Source organism: Carassius carassius, chromosome 3, assembly GCF_963082965.1.
Source record: "Carassius carassius chromosome 3, fCarCar2.1, whole genome shotgun sequence".
Lineage (NCBI taxonomy): Eukaryota > Metazoa > Chordata > Actinopteri > Cypriniformes > Cyprinidae > Carassius > Carassius carassius.
In genome coordinates, this window is record NC_081757.1 from 22,252,891 (window position 1) to 22,273,262 (window position 20,372).

General features: G+C 39.9%; 1 protein-coding gene and 1 long non-coding RNA gene across 3 annotated transcripts; both read right to left on the reverse strand.

The window, feature by feature from the left end:
* Positions 1 to 2,364: 2,364 nt before the first annotated feature.
* LOC132123362 (uncharacterized) lies at positions 2,365 to 5,202 on the reverse strand. The gene is made up of 3 exons (XR_009426503.1): positions 4,720 to 5,202; positions 2,668 to 3,497; positions 2,365 to 2,600 (listed from the first exon to the last, which is right to left on the reverse strand). It is a non-coding gene; the product is annotated as an uncharacterized LOC132123362 (long non-coding RNA).
* A 32-nt stretch (positions 5,203 to 5,234) lies between these two features.
* Positions 5,235 to 19,421, reverse strand: LOC132123366 (uncharacterized). Of its 2 annotated transcripts, XM_059533949.1 has the most exons (11): positions 19,017 to 19,421; positions 17,996 to 18,127; positions 13,039 to 13,201; positions 12,022 to 12,214; positions 11,850 to 11,918; positions 11,566 to 11,667; positions 9,241 to 9,421; positions 8,614 to 8,640; positions 6,170 to 6,481; positions 5,914 to 6,045; positions 5,235 to 5,727 (listed from the first exon to the last, which is right to left on the reverse strand). In XM_059533949.1, the coding sequence occupies exons 2-11, from the start codon at positions 18,102 to 18,104 to the stop codon at positions 5,507 to 5,509; spliced, it is 1,509 nt and encodes a 502-aa protein (XP_059389932.1). In that variant the 5' UTR covers positions 18,105 to 18,127; positions 19,017 to 19,421; the 3' UTR covers positions 5,235 to 5,506. The 2 variants fall into 2 exon arrangements, with proteins under 2 accessions (XP_059389932.1, XP_059389923.1); XM_059533940.1 differs by lacking the exons at positions 8,614 to 8,640; positions 9,241 to 9,421; positions 11,566 to 11,667; ... (3 more) ...; positions 17,996 to 18,127; positions 19,017 to 19,421 and having other exon boundaries at positions 6,170 to 7,868.
* Between the last annotated feature and the right edge of the window lie 951 nt (positions 19,422 to 20,372).

The window sequence follows — 20,372 nt, forward strand, 5'->3', positions numbered from 1 at the left end:
CTGAGTGAATGTCTAGGTTTACCTTAAAAAAACGGACAAACTAGATTGCATTGAATACTGCTAGCTGTAGAAGGTGATGGGATTATGTTCAATTAAACAGAAATCCAACAAACTCAAATTCAAGGCTTTGGTCGTCCTCCAGAAGAAAAATAAAAAAACAAAATAAAAAATAAATCTGTGAAAAATCTGTGAATTTGATGGGGTTTCTTAGAAAAAAAATATACATGTGCTTCATTTCGTTCATTATTCAGCATCTTGCATAATCAATTTGTTTGGTTTCAAATTCTTAACTGACAACCCCCAAATGGGAGAATAGTTTTTAATAAAAGCAAAAAAAAGCAAGAAAGAGATCTCAAGTACAGGGATCAGGACCCGTGACATACTTGGCTTAAGAAATGTTACACCCACAAGTATTTATAAAAATATATTTCACAAAGTAGGAAACAATACATGGATATCTTAGAGTACAATACAGAGAGTAGCTAATTAAACATACAAGTGTATGAGCATTAAAGCACAGTAGAAAATATGATTTGCATGAAAGACTATTTTATATTTTCGTATGTCTGTCCAAGAGAACTGCCACTTATCGCATCAATACAAACAGAATATGCACGTAGCTTCAGTGCCAGATTCCCATGTGCAATAGCTAACGTGCATAAACATAACCTATCACTTCAAAGAAAAGCTAAGAGAATCAGCAATGACTATGTACAACCTTTTTTTTTTTTTTTTTTTTTGCTCTAATATCATACAGTGCAGCACAATACGCATGTCTGATTCTGTATTTCTTTACTCGATGGATTCAGATTTTTTGATTTTAAAAATGGCAGGGGTCAAATATAAACATGGACTAGATGTTCTCAACTATTGTGCTTAGAATGATCACTGATATCACTGGGTATAGTATGTGAATATATACACACACACACACACACACGCGCGCGCACACACACACACACACACACACACACATACCTACTTAACCACAATGTGAGGACGTATGACTGGAAACCCTACCTTTAGGGACACCCCTTTCTGAAGGGTCTAGAGACTAAAGAAAGATATGACTGCACTTCTGGAGAAGCTGTCATCACAAATATCACTTGATTTTATCAATAAAAGCCTTCCTTAAAGACCTGACATTTTACCTTCACTTTAGGGACATTATTTTATATGTCCATTTTGGGGACATTAAACACAAACTCTGATCAAGTCATACTTTGAGGACCATGGTGATACACAAACTCTGGTTAAGGTATACTTTCAGGACATTGTTGAGATGGTATATATTATTTATCCTAAGAAGACAGAAGTAGAATATTACAATTCACAGTTCCAATACTGGACAGTGAAATCAAGCTAGTGCAAAGATACAGGTGTGAGAGAGTAAACTGGGTTTCTTCTTTTCAGCAAGATCACTGTAAATGGGTAGCCTACATGTTTTGTCTGATTTGTAGCTTGAGATCAAGTGCCTTTGGCTGCTCAGTTGGGGAATGACAATTAACATTCAGAAATATTATTGATTTGACTGATTGACTATCAGAAGCAAAAGATGAACAGAATTGAGCTGAATAATAACACTATTGTCTTTAATTTCAACTGCAAAACAGCTCTACATTAGTCATTTCATAATTGTTGACATTTGCAAGTTATTTTATGTGTGTGAAGCTCCTTTGAAACCATCTGTATTGTATCATGCGCTATAGAAATAAAACGGACTTCACTTCATGGCAGAGAACCTTTCACTGACCGAATCTGCATCCCTCCCATAGTTAATTTGGCATCGACTGTAAACTAATCATTATCACAAAAACATCTTAAGGAGTTTTCCTCACCAGAGTCATCTTTGGCTACACACTGGGGTTATAAGACATTAGGCATGTTCTTCTGTAGTAATTGTCAAAAAAAACTCTATACAAATAAAAATAGTGATACACACACTCCGCTTAAATGACCCTTTGGGGACTCGAGTGACACACACACTCCGATTAAATGACTCTTTGGGGACTCGAGTGACACACACACTCCGCTTAAATGACCCTTTGGGGACTCGAGTGACACACACACTCCGCTTAAATGACCCTTTGGGGACTCGAGTGACACACACACTCCGCTTAAATGACCCTTTGGGGACTCGAGTGACACACACACTCCGCTTAAATGACCCTTTGGGGACTCGAGTGACACACACACTCCGATTAAATGACTCTTTGGGGACTCGAGTGACACACACACTCCGATTAAATGACTCTTTGGGGACTCAAGTGACACACACTCCGATTAAATGCCTCTTTGGGGACTCAAGTGACACACACACACACTCCAATTGAACGACTCTATGGGGACTCAGGTGACACACACTCCGATTAAATGACTCTTTAATATTAACAGTCTTGGACACATTGTGTTGAAAGTGCACATTGCAGTTAATGACAGAACTTCAAAAAAAAAATTTTTTAAAGAACAACAATGAAAAATCAATTAACTTGGAGGTGGGAATGATTCTCAGTGCCCAACTATCCTCTGTACTTCCTCCATCCACCCTTCTTCAAAATCTCTCTACTTCCTCCTTTACATTCTCTCCTCCCTCTTTAACTCTACTCATCCCTCTTTTTACCCTCTTTACTCCTCCCTCTCTTTATCCTCTTTAACTCTACTCCTCACTCTTTTTACCCTCTTTACTCCTCCCTCTCTTTATCCTCTTTAACTCTACTCCTCACTCTTTTTACCCGCTTACACCTCCCTCTTTTCATCCTCTTTACTTTTACTCCCTCTATTCATCCCTTATATTAGCTGTGCTGGACATGGGCTGTGGCTGGATGTAACCGATTGGTGAGAGTTGCCGTGTGCAGACGAGAGAAGCTGAAAACTGAGATGTGATGTCAGACACTTTCTGCTTCCTGTAGTGACGCTCAGGCTAAGTTTTCATACTTTACCACAGCTGAAGTGGAATAAACGCATTATTTTCCAAATACAGATATTTCAGAGACATTTTCATTCAATACATGCACTACTGTTTGTACAAGAATAAAGTTCAAAGTAAGCCTAAATACCAGTGAAGTGGGGTCTACATTGTTTTATTTTGATAAACATTTATCGCAACTACATGAAAAGAGCTTTTACTGTTATAAAGAACAGATGTGATCCTTAGTGGAACTGAAGGTGTGAGAAGAAACATGAAACACACGTGATCGTTGTCAAGCGGTGTACTCTGCCAATCGTGGATTAGCTGTGTCATCATCAGAGCTTGTGAGTCGCTCTAGAGAATCTGCTCTGGCTGAGTCCTCCTGCTCTCCAATCACTCTAGTTGTACTCTGTTGCCTTATGGCACAGTCACGGGCGTCGCTGTCTGAAGTCGGACACAAGTTCTAACCGTCAAGAACTGCTCAAGTTAGCCGCTGATCGTTCTGCAGCGCTGCATGAAGTCCAACAAGCCTAATGCTCTCCTCCCCTCCCTCTTTACCTCCCCTTTACATTCTCTCCTCCCTCTTTACCTCCCCTTTACATTCTCTCCTCCCTCTTTACGTCCCCTTTACATTCTCTCCTCCCTCTTTACGTCCCCTTTACATTCTCTCCTCCCTCTTTACGCCCCCTTTACATTCTCTCCTCCCTCTTTATGTCCCCTTTACATTCTCTCCTCCCTCTTTATGTCCCCTTTACATTCTCTCCTCCCTCTTTACGTCCCCTTTACATTCTCTCCTCCCTCTTTACGTCCCCTTTACATTCTCTCCTCCCGCTTTACGCCCCCTTTACATTCTCTCCTCCCGCTTTACGTCGCCTTTACATTCTCTCCTCCCTCTTTACGTCCCCTTTACATTCTCTCCTCCCTCTTTACGCCCCCTTTACATTCTCTCCTCCCGCTTTACGTCGCCTTTACATTCTCTCCTCCCTCTTTACGTCCCCTTTACATTCTCTCCTCCCTCTTTACGTCCCCTTTACATACTCTCCTACTTTACGTCCTTTACGTCCCCCTTTACATGCTCTCCTCCCTCTTTACGTCCCCTTTACATTCTCTCCCTCTTTACGTCCCCTTTACATTCTCTCCTCCCTCTTTACGTCCCCGTTAAATTCTCTCCTCCCTCTTTACGTCCCCTTTACATACTCTCCTCCCTCTTTAAGTCCCCTTTACATACTCTCCTCCCTCTTTACGTCCCCTTTACATTCTCTCCTCCCTCTTTACGTCCCCTTTACATTCTCTCCTCCCTCTTTACGTCCCCTTTACATTCTCTCCTCCCTCTTTACGTCCCCTTTACATTCTCTCCTCCCTCTTTACGTCCCCTTTACATTCTCTCCTCCCTCTTTACGTCCCCTTTACATTCTCTCCTCCCTCTTTACGTCCCCTTTACATACTCTCCTACTTTATGTCCTTTACGTCCCCCTTTACATGCTCTCCTCCCTCTTTACGTCCCCTTTACATTCTCTCCTCCCTCTTTACGTCCCCTTTACATTCTCTCCTCCCTCTTTACGTCCCCTTTACATTCTCTCCTCCCTCTTTACGTCCCCTTTACATTCTCTCCTCCCTCTTTACGTCCCCATTACATTCTCTTCTCCCTCTTTACGTCCCCGTTACATTCTCTCCTCCCTCTTTACGTCCCCTTTACATGCTCCTACTTTACGTCCCCCTTTACATTCTCTCCTCCCTCTTTACGTCCCCTTTACATTCTCTCCTCCCTCTTTACGTCCCCTTTACATGCTCTCCTACTTTACGTCCTTTACGTCCCCTTTACATTCTCTCCTCCCTCTTTACGTTGGTATTTAGGCTTATGTTGAACTTTATTCTTGTACAAACAGACACTGTATTAAGCAGTGCATGTATTGAATGAAAATGTCTCTGAAATATCTGTGTATTTGGAAAATAATGCATTTTTTCTACTTCAGCTGTGGTAAAGTATGCAAACAGCGCGAGCGTCTCTTAATTTTAATGTCTACACCTTTATCTTCATTTCTTTTAATTTAGCTCAATTTCTTACGAAAAGAGCATAATGTGCAAAGTGTTGAAGTGTTTGTGTCTCCCTACAAACCACCCTTTCTTTTAAGAGTCGTGATCCTGTTCCGCACGTAATTTTTCACACCAGTCCATGTTTGCTGCTTCAAAGCTTCTGGCTCTGCATCACTACGGGAAGCAGAAAGTGTCTGACATCACATCTCAGTTTTTAGCTTCTCTCGTCTGCACACGGCAACTCTCACCAATCGGTTACATCCAGCCACAGCTATTCACTCTTCCCTTTTTATCATCTTTACATTCTCCCCTCCCTCTATGACAGAAATATCAAAAAGTTTAACATGACATTTCATCCAACTTCATTGAAACTGAACAAAGAAAATTGACTCTTACTATCCTCTACTTCTTCATTAGCCTTCTTATACTCTTACTTTTCACTTTATATTCTGTTTCATTCCATCCACAAAATATTTCTACACCTTTATCCTCATTTCTTTTAATTTAGCTCCATTTCCTACAAAAAGAGCATAATGTGCAAAGTGTTGAAGTGTTTGTGCCTCCCTACAAACCACCCTTTCTTTTAAGAGTCGTGATCTTGTTCCGCACATAATTTTTCACACCAGTCCATGTTCGCTGCTTCAAAGCTTCTGGCTCTGCGTGAATGCATCTTTCACAGTCTTGCTTACCAGGAACTTTGCATGTCTTGATGAAACTCATCATGTGTCTCTCTACTGCTTTTACCTCACTGTCCTCCCATTTCTTTTTTGGAGCATTTGAAGAACCTATGAAATAATTAAAAAGTAAATTCTCATTACACATTCTCATTACAACTAAATCGGTGAGTAAAGAGCAAATCAAGACTGTCCTAATGCATAACTTTTTTTTTAATTTGTCTGGATATTGCTGCATGGAGCTAATTCATGTTTATTTGATTATTGTTGTTTGTGCAATGTAGAGATTTTTCTTACCTTGATCCTCCTGTGAAACAGCTTGATCAGATTGAACGGGTTGATCAGTCTTTACTGGTGCTGTTGACTGAGATAGGTCACTGGAATCCTCCTCATCACTTGACATGGAATCACCTTGGGCCTCAAGTTGCTCTTAATAATTAATTAACAAAAAATGAACACTTTATTGCTTATACCTAGTATCTGTGACATGAATATATACATTGTTTTGCAAATATGTACAGCAGAGATACACACAGAGCAAGTATACTCATACCATTTGGGTCGATTTCAATGTCATCAAGTTTCTTTCCTTTGTAGTCAGACAGTGTTCCTTTCTCCATGGCCATTAGGACTTTACTCATTTTTGCCAGCTGCAGTGTTCCCTCTGGTAACCGATAATACTGTCTGTGGATTCTGATATCATGACCAAGGAAATCAGCCAGTTGGTCTGCTTCATTCTCATTAAGGTTTAGAATTTTAGACATGGTTGCTATGTGTTTCCTGAGCCTAGTTGATGACAGTGCTTCAGGGTTCTTTATGCCACATTCGCAAGCAGCTTTGTTGATGCACTCTCCTCCTCTGTAGGCAGACATTGCTCCACACCTAGCAAACATAAAGGGATTCTCTGCTGGAACACAACAAAGCTCACGCGTTTCAACAAGCAGCTCCATGGCAGAAACCATGGAAGGCTTGAGGAGCACAGGAACCTTTCTCCCTCGTTTACCACGGATCTCAACTCTTGAGAAGTGCAGACACAGCTTCCTCTCAAACTCAGACAGACAGATGGCAATGTCTTCGTGTAGCTCAGAAGTATCCCTGCTTTTAAAAGCTGACAAAAGCATCCGGGATACCTCACCTTCTCTCCTTCGGTTGAACAGGATGACCTGGGACAGCGTGACCTTGGCTAGAGCAGCGTAGCTGTCAGCAGAAGGGCAAGATCTGAGCTTACTTAGGAGCTCATTGTGTTTCTTTTCAAGATGTGTGTGCAGGACTTTGACATCCTGAGTGAAAGGAATGATCTGTGGTGTGTTCCACTTGGCTTCTTTCAATGTAGTTATAGCACCAGCAGAAATGTACTCATTCCACCTTGCCTGGTGTATTTTCCTGAAGTCTCGGGCACACTCAGCACGCTCATGATCTCCATACATCATGGCATTGCTCTCAACAATGCTAGATATCTTGTTTAAAGAATGCCCAAGTTTGAGAGCTAAAGAAGGAATGCGGTAGGAGTTTTTCTCTTCATCATAGCCAGATACAACTTTAACAGCTGCTATGACATGTTTGAAGTTAGTTGGTATGATGAAGTCTACCATTGTTCTCAGTGGGGTAATCTTCCTTGCTTCAAGAAGAAGTCTGCCTACTTCTCTCATCTTCTGTCTGATGTAGTCATGTTTGGTCACATCAGACCCCATCCTGTTGAACATGTGCTCCCCCAGCTGCATGATGCATCTGTCAGTATGAACTACACGCGAAACTTCATCATAGTTCATAAAGGAGAGTACTTTCTTAAATCCTTTGCTCACTTCTAAGCCGACTGGTGTGTTTAGAGCACACAGGGATCGAACTCTTTTCCTGCCCTGGGCATCCTCATTTTTTGGTTTCAGGGGACAGTTTTTGATATGTTTCCAAAGGCTACGCTTGTTATAAAGCCCTTGGCAGTAAATGCAGTGAATAAATTCATTGGCTCTTTGTCTATTTTTTGGACGGTAGCAGGCAATCATCTCCCCATGTCCTTGTCTCACCACATCGGTGTTGTGGGCAAAGTTGCCCCTTTTTCTAAGGAGGTTTAACTGGACTCGTCTTTCTTTGGAATGTTTTGGAAATGCTACTGCCTTTACAACCCCCACTTCATTGCGATGGACAAATTCAAGGTGTCTGGCCATTTTTGAATATGGCTTAAAGCAATAAAGGCAATACTGCTTTTTGTTGTACGTCTTGTGTTCCTGCTTTGGTGATGGCATTGACTGAATAAAAGTCTTTGTCTCTTTAGATTGGCATTTCATCTTTTTAGGTGATGGTGTGGTCATACATTGATCAGATAAACTGCCTGCCTCTTTGGGAGATGTTGGATGTATCAAAGCACTTTTGACCATGTCATGTCCAGAAGAACTACCATCCGAATCATCTGAGCTGATTTTTGGTATGTAGTCAACATCGCTGTAGTCTGTGACATCGCTGTAGTCTGTATCACAGACGGCACTTCCTGAATACTGAATGAGAGAATTTAACACTTACTCAAATAGTACAAAATGGTTTGGTTTTTTTTCAATTATATATTTTAGTGATCACACGAGTACACCACTGCCAGAATCTAATAGAACAGGTAGTATTTGGGCATAGTGGGTATGGCAGTGGATCATGTAACATTACGTTTCATCATTTGCCGATACTGGCAAGCAAAGCCATAATTATGCAAAAAATAGAGCGTATAAGTGATCACATGGCAAGTCACATACCTGTCTTTTTCTTGATGGCCTTAAAGAGGATATCTGGAAGAGGAGAAATACAAACAAATATAAATAATATATAATTTCATATAATTTATTGTAAGATCTACCAGTCCAAAAATGAATCTACCCACCTCCCTTAATGAGAGGGTCTCAGACGCCTGTGATGAATGAACCACAGGTGTTGATGCAGCACAGGGTGAAGATAAGGGTGGAGCAGGAGAAGATGAGGACGATGAGGGCTGCGCATGAGAAGGTGATGAGGGCTGCACAGGCGAGGATGATGAGGGCTGCACAGGCGACGATGATGAGGGCTGCACAGGCGAGGATGATGAGGGCTGCACATGAGAAGGTGATGAGGGCTGCACAGGCGAGGATGATGAGGGCTGCACATGAGAAGGCGATGAGGGCTGCACAGACGACGATGATGAGGGCTGCACAGGCGAGGATGATGAGGGCTGCACAGGCGAGGATGATGAGGGCTGCACATGAGAAGGCGATGAGGGCTGCACAGGCGAGGATGATGAGGGCTGCACAGGCGAGGATGATGAGGGCTGCACATGAGAAGGCGATGAGGGCTGCACAGGCGAGGATGATGAGGGCTGCACATGAGAAGGCGATGAGGGCTGCACAGACGACGATGATGAGGGCTGCACAGGCGAGGATGATGAGGGCTGCACAGACGACGATGATGAGGGCTGCACAGGCGAGGATGATGAGGGCTGCACAGGCGAGGATGATGAGGGCTGCACATGAGAAGGCGATGAGGGCTGCACAGGCGAGGATGATGAGGGCTGCACAGGCGACGATGATGAGGGCTGCACAGGCGAGGATGATGAGGGCTGCACATGAGAAGGCGATGAGGGCTGCACAGGCGACGATGATGAGGGCTGCACAGGCGAGGTTGAAGGTGACGTGGGTGGCGCAGGAGGTGTTGACGGTGATGAGGACAGGGCAGGAGGGCATGAGGTTGATAAGGCCATTATAGAGGTGAACAAAGCACAGGGTGCCGATGAAGAGGGTGCATCAGATGTGGATGCGACTGAGGATGACTGTAACAGTCTTGATTGAAACTGCTTCTGCAGATATAATAAGAGGAATTTAGCTTAAACAAGAATAAAATGTACTTTAACAATATTGAAAACTGTGGCATCCATATAAGACAAGAACAAACACACTGTAGGGGTGATCAAAAAATAAAAAAACGTTCTGCACATTTCAAAGCAAAGATCATTAATAAAATAAAAAAACTCTAACCAAACATTTATACAAACTTTACATACAAATTGTGACAAAAGTCACATTAATAGTTACATTGGTTCAGACATTAAAACACTGAACCAATAACTAGTTAAAGGATTAGTTCACTTCATAATTAATTTCCTGATAGTTTACTCTCCTCCACGTCAACCAAGATGTTCATGTCTGTCTCTCTTTAGCGGAAAGGAAATTAAGATTTTTGAGTAAAACATTCCAGGATTTTTCACCATATAGTGACTTCAATGGGGTCCAACGGGTCGAAGGTCCAAATGTGAGTTTTAGTGCAGCTTCAAAGTCTCGAAACGATCCCAGTGGGGTGGGTAGTAAGGTGCTAAATTTATTCCATATCATTTAAAGCTGCTTTCCATAACTTTTTTGGGTTAAAAATGATCCAAAATGAATGTTTGAGCAAATACATAACCAGCCAGTGTTCAAAACTATCTGCTTGCCTTAGCTCGATTCAAAACAGTAAGCATGTAATAATATTTTTAATTCCAGTGGTACTGGTGGATTTCCGCGGGAATTTCAAGCATTTTTTGCGTCATTACGTCACTTCTGTACACATAGAGGAGGAGTTTCGGCTTGTTGGATATATTGCATGTGAGGATGTTGGAGGTGGAGATTTATATCCATTTCTCACAGCACTTGATATAATTAAACGTATTAATTTGATGGTAGATCCAGAAAGGTTCAATCCCTAACTGAGATTCACCCGTTGTAAAATGCAAAAGACTTGGACTTTGGAGTGGCTACAGAAAAAAAGAGACTGGCCGCCTGGCCCACACGAAAACAAGGATAAATATCTGAAGGGCCTTAAATGTAGTCACACAATGCTGATGTTGTTAACATTAACAATTTGAGAACAAAGTATAGTTTGCATGGTTTGATGTGATATGATAATATGATAATAAGAAAGTGATTGTTAGATTAAAGGTGGGGTTTGTAATTCTCTTTTTTGTCCATTTTTTCAAAATCACTTGAAATCCTATTCCTAACCCACTTACAGCCACTGAGTTAGAGGCACTGAAATGAAAATTAAGCAATTTAATCATCTGTGGAACGGGCAGGACTCGAAAAACTCCAGCCAATCATTTCCAAGACCACCTAGAATCATTAGACAGTAACTGCGTCAATCAAACGGTTGTACCATACCCCCTCCCCCATCATGTCCATGTTCTTCGAATGGGTGGAGTCAAAGGAAAGAAGGTAAGACCATTTGAGTTGTGTATTTTCAAAATCTGCCGGCCGTTTTGCAAATCACATACCCCACCTTTAATCAGCGCGATTTACTGCAATGCTTTTTTTTCCCTTAGTTGGTCAGAACAAAAGTGGATGTTACTTGTTCAGGTGTCATTTTCCGGTGAACATTCTTCTGTTGGTCATGACTCATACTTCCAAAAAGTATAATCTGTGATTGCAAATGACAGTATCCACACCGACGCGATGTGATTGACAGCAGCGCGTTCTCCTCAAAACATTGGATTCATTCGCGCTGTGCCGTGTCAAAGCACAACCCATGTAAAGTTGATAATTCCACGAATGACTGCAATTGCAGATTTCGAACAGAAATGGCGACAAAGACGAAAAACTAGGACTGCAGCTTTAAATAATTTCTTGTTTGTTTTTTTAATTGTGAGTACATTTAAGTGTGGGTACATAAATACATTTCAAATGACACGGATGCTGGATGAAGTGGATATGCACCTACAAATCAACTAAAACCAAACCATTCTATGGTTTGCCAGCAATAAAGAAATTTTTTATTTGAACACCTGAGCACCAGCTAATAGTGGTTGACTGTGTTGCGTGTTCATTATTTTGGGGGCGGAGCAATGAAGGGAGGGGTGTGTTTGTTTGGGTGTCGATTTCAAATATTAAGTGTTTCTCAGAAATCACTTACTGCATTTTTAACTAGCTGGCAGTAAACATCAGTAGATAGTTGCTGCATGTTTAAGATGGTTACCGTTTTATTCCTTGATGTTCTTGCTTTGCCTGACTGCTTATGAGGACCATTGCTGTTTACCTTGTCCAGTTCCGGAGAGGAAACAGAAGCTGCACAATGGGACTAGATGTCAGAAAAGAAACCAGTGAATATCAAAATATCAGAATATTTGTAAAGGACAAAAAAACTTGTTAATGTTCATTCCTCTAGCTGTCCTATACTTTATATATCATTCCACACACAACTCTATGCTGAGAGAGTCAATAATATAGAATAATGATACAGATGTTTTAAAGTGGACTTACGGATTTATGCAGGCGCAAACTGCTGGCTGGCTTTTTATCAGTGGATTCTGCTGATGCTTTATTCAAAGGCTTGAGAAATATGAGACCACAATCACATGGTAACTAATCAGAATTAGAGTAAAAAATTATCATGAATTACTGATCAATCTCTTTAGCATTTTATTGGTAGTACCTTGACTCGCCATGGCCAATCTGAGTCTCCATAATTGTAAGTGATTTCCTCTCCTGGTAGAATGTCTCGTACAGCAAACAGACACAGGTGAGGTTTTCTGCTCACTTCAACGGTTCTCATTTTGCAAGTAGGATTTCTGGTCTCATCGTTTGCAAGTCTTCCCAAAGACGAGTCTTCTTTAGATGCATCCATGCTATAAAACATAAAATGAACACTCAATACTTATAATCTTGTGAAAATATGCTAGACATGTAGAGTTATTTTTACAAGTGGTTCTGAACCCCAGTCCTGGGAACCCACCGCTCTGCATATGCTGTATGTCTCGTGTTTTAATCCACCTGATTGAGATGAGGAGTTCATCATCAGAACATGGCTCTATGAACTCATCTGAGTGCATCAGGTGAAGGAGACATACAGAATCTGCAGAGGAGGGTCTCAGAACCACTGATCTATATGATAGTGTACTGCAACATCCTCTCAGCTCTCAGATAAAAGCATCTAAAAGTTACCATGTTGTTCTCTTTAGGGAATACAGGGGGAATTTTTTTTGATGACTCAAAGAAACTACACTCCGTACTCTATGTCAGTTCATGGTGAATTTGAAGTATTAGGGTGTGTTCACATCTGGCATGTTTTTTAGACTGTTTAGAATGTGGTTCATTTGAATAAATGTGAAAGCTGCCATTTGAAACCTGGTGCGACCAAACAAGCAGACTGAGACGCTGAAAAGAAGGGTCTCAGTTGGCTTCCAAATGAACTCTGGTGCAGTTCAAATGAAATAGGAACATAACATGGACCAGAGTCATGTAAATCAACCAAAAACAGGAAGATGTGACCCTAAAAAGGACAGACTGGTCAAGCATAACTTAGGTTCAACGATAGAAATGCCAATCTGAACACTAAGCGTATCCGGACCAAAAGAAACGAGCGAACAGAACTACAGGCATGAACTAAGTATCTTACAGTTCCAGATATTTTAGCATACCTACTACATCAATCCAACAGTTCTGTACTCACCACCAATTTTTGCCATGCCACTGAAAATCAAACAGGAACGTGTTCTCAGCTTCAGTGTAGTGTTCAGTTCGGTCCAGACTCTCCTGTGAACTCAGAAGTTCACCTCTGTATTCAAGAACAAAATCACCTCTGAAAAAAGCTCCAGTGGTGAAAACTCCACGCCCTGAAGAGGAGAAATACATTAGCTTCAGTTTCTTTAATGTCAAATATTATTTTGATTATTACTAAAAGTTCTCTACCATATGATGTACATTATATGATGTAGAAGGGAAATTACTGAAGGAAAATAGTCAGCCAGGCTAATCTCAAAGCATGCTTTGCTTTTCATACTTTTAAGTCTTAAAATTATACAGTTAAAATTACATACATTTTCTTACACAAACAATATTATCATGGCTATATATTGTTTAGAACAAAGTGCCGCAGTGATGATGTATTTTTGCAGGCCAACCCGGTAGTTCACCTCACCTAGTTCCCTCCACAAAAACCTTATAGGATTTTAGAACCCTATAGAAAATCCATATCCTTGTGTAATATATATAATGTTTCTACATTCTTGTAATGTATGTTTGACTGATTGTGTGCCATGTACATCCCTAAGGCCGTGTGTCCACCAAAGCGTTTTAGCCAGCTGAAAATGCTAGGCACTCTGCTGAAAACGCCTAGCTGTGGGCGCTTGAGCATTTTGGCAGCACAGCGTTTTATTCAGTTGAGACGCTTCATTGCTATGATACAGAATATCCACGGCATAGTTTACTTGTAACTGATTTCACAGATAATATGTTCGGAGACCAGCAATATAAATTTTTCATCCATTTTGTTCGATTAGCTTTGCTGGTTGATGTTGTGCAGAAAGAATGTTGTGACAGTTGGCCAGTGTGGTATTAGTCCCGCCGCTCCTCCACTGTGATTGACGGTTGGGTAAAAAGTGACAAAAAAAAAAAATAACATTCTTCAACTCTCGTTGACCAGTAAAAAAAAAAAATGGCAGGTGCTCAGCGCTTCAGAGTGAAAAAAAACACTCAGCACCTCGTACACTCATGGCGTTACTTACTTAGTTACCACCCCCTTAGTTACTCTCACTATGTCCGACAAGCTACGCTGCTCTCACGCTCACGCATGCTCTTATGCCACATGTCGACTAATCGATAAAATAATCGCCAGACTAATCGTTTAATTAATAATCGTTTACCCCAGCCCTACTAACCATGGACCTTATTTCAGGATTTTAACCAAAACCCATTGATCATGTCTACATGCACACCGATAACAAAAATGATCTGATAACCTTATTGAAATAATCCATTGTCCTGGTTTACATGCAAACCAATAACCACGTAAACCACTAGACTTTATAAGTAAATCAGGTTAATGACGTCAAAACCAAACCATATGTGTATCTGACTTTGTGTATTTCATATGTCATGTCAGTTGTGATGTTAAATAAAGCCCAAGAAAATTCCAGAATATCAGTGGGAAACTTACAGACTCATTCTCCTCTCATCCAGTATCGGATGCAGGATTTTGACTGTACGACCTCTGCATGAGATGAGAACACATTTTAAGAGTTTCTTGGGTAGAGAAAACGCTTGCTCTCTCTGGATGTGCTTAAATCCACAATAAGGACACTTTCCTGTCACACATCACACATGCTCACTTCAATAAGCCACAGGACACAGGTTAAAGGGATAGTTCACCCAAAAATGAAATTTCTGTCAGTAATTACTCACCCTCATGTTGTTCCAAACCCGTAAGACCTTCGTTCATCTTCGGAATACAAATTAAGATATTTTTGATGAAATCTGAGAGCTGTCTCACTCCTCCATACGCTTCCAAGGGACTGAAACTTGTTGGCCCAGAAAAGTTATTAAAGAGATCGTTAATATAGTCCAAGTGACTACAGTGGCTCAATCTTAAGTTTATCAAGCGACGAGAATACTTTTTGTGCGCAAAAAATAAATAAAAATTATGACTTTATTCCACTATTCATTTCCTTCTCTCTGGGCCTAGAGTGAGTTCACGTAGTAAAACTGTGCAGTGCGTCTGTGTTGCACGTCACACGCATCACACACATGACCAGCGTCGGCCAATAGTGAGCCTACGTGGTGACGTGTAACACAGACCCACTGCGCCACTTCTCTCTGGGCCACTGAAAAAACTTGTGGCCCAGAGAGAAGGAAATGAATAGTGGAATAAAGTCGTTATTTTTGTTGTTTTTTGCGCACAAAAAGTATTCTCGTCGCTTGATAAACTTAAGATTGAGCCACTGTAGTCACTTGGACTATATTAACGATCTCTTTTATAACTTTTCTGGGACAACAAGTTTCAGTCCCTTGGAAGCGTATGGAGGAGTGAGACAGCTCTCAGATTTCATAAAAAATATCCTAATTTGTGTTCCGAAGATGAACGAAGGTCTTACGCGGTTGGAACAACATGAGGGTGAGTAATTACTGAAAGAAGTTTCATTTTTGGGTGAACTAACCCTTTAATGTGTTTACATGCCGGGCAAATCTGGAATAAGGGGCAAAAATCTAGCTGTGTCGATTGGTTTATGCTTATGCCGTTTATGATTACCTTAGTCTGCGTTTACATGACCACAAGAACTGTCGGCTTATTATGCATAATTGGGTTATGTATGTGCAAATAAACACTGACTTTGGTTTGATGGAACCAGAAGTGCAAAAATGCAATTGCTTTGTTTTACTGTACGACGTACACACCTCCGCCGACTTGAGCTTCCAAAGTTACCGGAACTCATTCATTTTCAATGGAAGCTGGCTTCTCTCAGCTGCAAGGAGCATCAAATTCCTTGGCATGGCGTTTTGAGCGACTAGAGCGTCAATCTGAAAGTTGAAAGTAGCTCAACTTTATGGTAATGAGCTATGTTCAGCGGCAAGCAGCAGCAAAGCGTCAGCAACCAATCGGAATATAGACGTCCTTCGCGCTGGCTGATTCCGGAGAAACATACGATGTAAACTTTCGTTCCTACCAAAACATTAGTTCTATCAACACGCTATCAAACTGTGTCCAGCCTGAAGTTCCGCTGGACGTACCTCTCGTCATCGAGCCGCAGCTGCTGCACCAGCCGGTGATACTCTCTGAATTGATAACGGTCCTGGAGGGTGTCATGAACCCGAAATCTCCGAGTCCGACGTCTTCTCAAGCAGCACCAAACACAACAACTTCGCGATTATCCGACAGTGATACACATTTGAGAATGAGCTCAACTTTTATTTGAAATATTTACGAGCGCTCGTTTTAAGCGGGAATGCAATTTGCTCACAGTAACACCAATTTGACCAATTACATTAATGTAAATATAATATTAATATAATAATAATAGCTAATTATTATTTTTTTCCCAACCAAATGTGACCACAACGTTTATAATAATGCTGTCATTATAAAAGGTTTCTTCAGTGTATTGCTTGTTTTTTCTGTTTATTACATTTTATGTTGTGACACTTCTCTTCTTCGTGCTACGTCAGAGCGGCCAAAGCGTCAACAAGCTTCCCCGTACTTTTTGACAAGCGTCCTTGACCGGGCGGCCAGAGCTTCTTTGCAGCTCAAGTCGGCGGCGGTGTGTACGTAAAGTTAGGGCTCATGCCAGCAGAACTCTATTCAGGAATCTGGACTGCATAATAAAAAATATATATATTTATAAAGTACTGTTTAACTTGTGGCCTAACAACCATATGACTTGCCTTACATTAAATTCTCAGTTTTGTAGATTAACATTATTACTAGGGCTGGGCGATAAAATGATAATGATAATTATTACAATATAATTTCTCGATTAAACGATATCCAGAGTTCGATAAATATTCGATAATGTTTATGCGCCAAAAGCGGAACCAAACTCATTTGACCCGCGCGCCACACGGACCCGTTTATCCGCTCGGCTCAAAGTCCAAACGGCAGCGCAGCATGACTCGCGAGCTCACTAGAGCAGATGCGTTTACTCTGATCGGTCTCGGTCATCAGATCCAGTGAGAAGTGCTTGAATTCAGCGAAGAACACACGTCTCAGTGATTTAAACCAGTTTAAAGGCCGATTAAACCGCGCTGACAAACAGGAGAAACACTGTGGTCAGTCAGAAGGCTTCTTTGTCTACAAATTCCCACCATTTACCACGGATTTACTGTAACGTTAGCCTAATAATATTAACTGCACCATGAAATGTGGGATATACATATTAAATTGTTTTATGTTATTAATGTAGACAATGTATTAAAGGACTAATGAAATAGTTACAGTATTTGGTTTTGTGGTTATCATGATCTAAATGCATGATACTGGATGACCAATGGTTAATTTTAATAAAACTCAAACAGTCAGAATATTACATTTTACCAAATAAAATTGAGGTCGTTTTAAAAGATGTTACTGTTTTTGTTAATGAACATAAATTTTACATAGTAAATCTGCTCCTAACTGAATCTAATACTACTGCAAATCATTGTCAAATATGCATTTCGAGACAAAATATATCTAATATTAATATTGCTGCCTGCACTGTAAACTGTGCTGAAGATCTGTGCCATCAAAGTCAGGCAACACAAACCTGTTTCAAGACTTGAAACAATATCCCCCATTAGCACATGCAGGAACTAAGAAATACATTTTCCAATAAATATATTTATTTTGTTAAGGAAAAATGACAAATGTTTGAATGTTCTACCTCAGATTTGTGAAATGTTCACCTGTTTGGCAAGTGTTTGTCATGATATGTTCTGACAATAAAGAGTAGTTTAAAACCACAATTAATGCTCTGGTTTCTACAACTTTCACTTAGGAGCAAAAATCTGCCTTTAAACTTGAAAGAAATAAAGATTTGACATTTATCGTGATAATTATCGATATCGACTAATATAAAACAATTACCGTGATAATTTTTTTTGCCATATCCCCCAGCCCTAGTTATTAGTTACTAAACTGCTTAGTCATTTATACTTGCCTTTATATTTGCTGATGAACTGCTCTCGAAGCCCAGGCTTGTCAGTTTTACAGGTAATGTGATGCTCAGCGTCCTGCAGAGGTTTCCTCCGTCTTTTATTTCCCAGCATGGCGACTTTCTTTCTTGAAATGACTGGAAAAAATAAATATAAGGTGAATGAAATAAACAAGCATATTTTAAAAAATCCTGTTGATCTTACTGGAATTGTTCACCAAAAACACACATAATTATCATACTAACCCTCATGTCCAAACCTGTGTTGTGTTTTTCTGTGGAACACATCTTTATATTATATTATAGATTTTTTTTAAAAAATGGAAATGTCATTGATGCCAATAACCATTGGTTCTTGTGTGTCTTGTAACCACAATTAATGTCAATCTATATTTTATTTAAGAGCTAAAGTATATGGGAGATTTTCAGTCAATAACCAGCTAGATTTATATGGACTATTTTTAATGTGCTTTTTGTCTGCTTTGGAGCTTGAAACAAAATAAAAATATTATAAAGTATCAATGCATGGTCAGTGTGCAAAAAAATCTCTGTGAAGATAAATTATTAAAATAAAACATTCCACAAAAAAAAAAAACAATTCGGGGGCAAATAATGTAATAATGTATTACATAAAATATAATATATAAAATAATGATATTAAAAAAAAGAGAATGAATTATTTCAAATTACTGTTGATATTTTACAACACTTTTGAGAAAAACAATGATTTAGTAAACTACCATTGGCTCGGTTGTTTTGATTAATTTGTAGAACCTAAAGTACCATTATATGAAAAATAACAAAATTATATTTAATAGTCAATTTTATATATAAAATTAGTTTTCATTATAGCAACAAATCATCAAGTGAGACAGGCTAAGACGCAAACTCAAATACAATCGAGAAGTAAATAAAACCCTATAACAAAAAATAATTAAACCACTAAAATAAACATACATCTTACTATATTTCATATTACACAATGTATTTAGTTATCATGCATTTTCAGGACAAGTCTTGATCTCACCTTTCCTCGTGGTGGGTTATTGGTCGTCTGTTTCGCGTTCCATCGTCACGTGTCTGCATTTCCCGGGAAAACACCACGGTCGCTGACTTGCGTAAATGACGTAGTTACGTATTTGGATTTCACGTTGAAATTGTGACTACATTTATTTGGCCTAATAGAAAATTATCTGATGGCAAGGATATTTGTTTTAACCACAGTACTGTTTCTTCAAACTTAAAAAAAATGTGGTGAAGTTAGTCTTTCTAGTGGACAGAGCACATGATCACTTTTTAACGAGCACCCGCCTCAAACTACGAACCAGTGCGCATGTCCGTACAAGCACTGGTTTAAAAGAGCAAAAAGTACCCGATGTGCACTTATTTTTATAAAATAACACCACATCATAAAGCTTTTAAGAGGATTACAAATAAGGATATTCAAAACGTGCAGGTCTGCTGTAAACAAAAGCTCACAAGACAGTCAATTGAAGTCTGCAAACCCACAGCAGGGCTGATATGCAAGCTGGTATATGTCTCCATTTCTGCACGAGTCTGTGTTGTCGTGTTTCATCTCATCTGCATCGAGTCAGTCAGAGACAATGCTGTGGGGGAAGGGCGCGCGCGCGATCAGAGAGTGCTGTGGGGGAGGGGCGGCTGATCACAGTATGAGCAGCAGAAGCAGATCTCAGCTAGGGCTATAGTTTAAAATCAAAGTAAGAACAAATAGATCTGTAAACAAACATTTAAACGTGCCAGCTTAATTCATGATTCTTTTAAACACTTTTTGTATGACTATAACTGCTCTCTCTCTCTCTCTATATATATATATATATATAGAGAGAGAGAGAGAGATACATAGATATATAATTTCTTGAATCATTCTTAAGATTTGCAAACCAGTAAGTGCACTGGTTTGTAAAAGAGCAAAAAGTACCCGATGTGCACTTAATTTTCTGAAATAACACCACATCATAAAGCTTTTAAGAGGATTACAAATACGAATATTCAAAACGTGCAGGTCTGCTGTAAACAAGAGCTCACAACTGTCTAAATTAGCAACCTAGATCTCTTGAACAGACATCTTATTTTCTATTAATAGCATTTATTAATCAAAACAGTCAATTGAAGTCTGCAAACCCACAGCAGGGCTGATATGCAAGCTGGTATATGTCTCTATTTCTGCACGAGTCTGTGTTGTCGTCTTTTTTTATCAGTGTCCCACAACTACTTCAGAATTTAAGGCAAATATTTGAGTTAAGATGGGAGGGGTGTGGCTTGTTTTGAGGCTCTAAATTAAACTTTAACATGTACATTAACAGCATTATCTATATAGTGGTATTTTACATTAAATATAGTGAAAGACGTGACATTCAGCCAA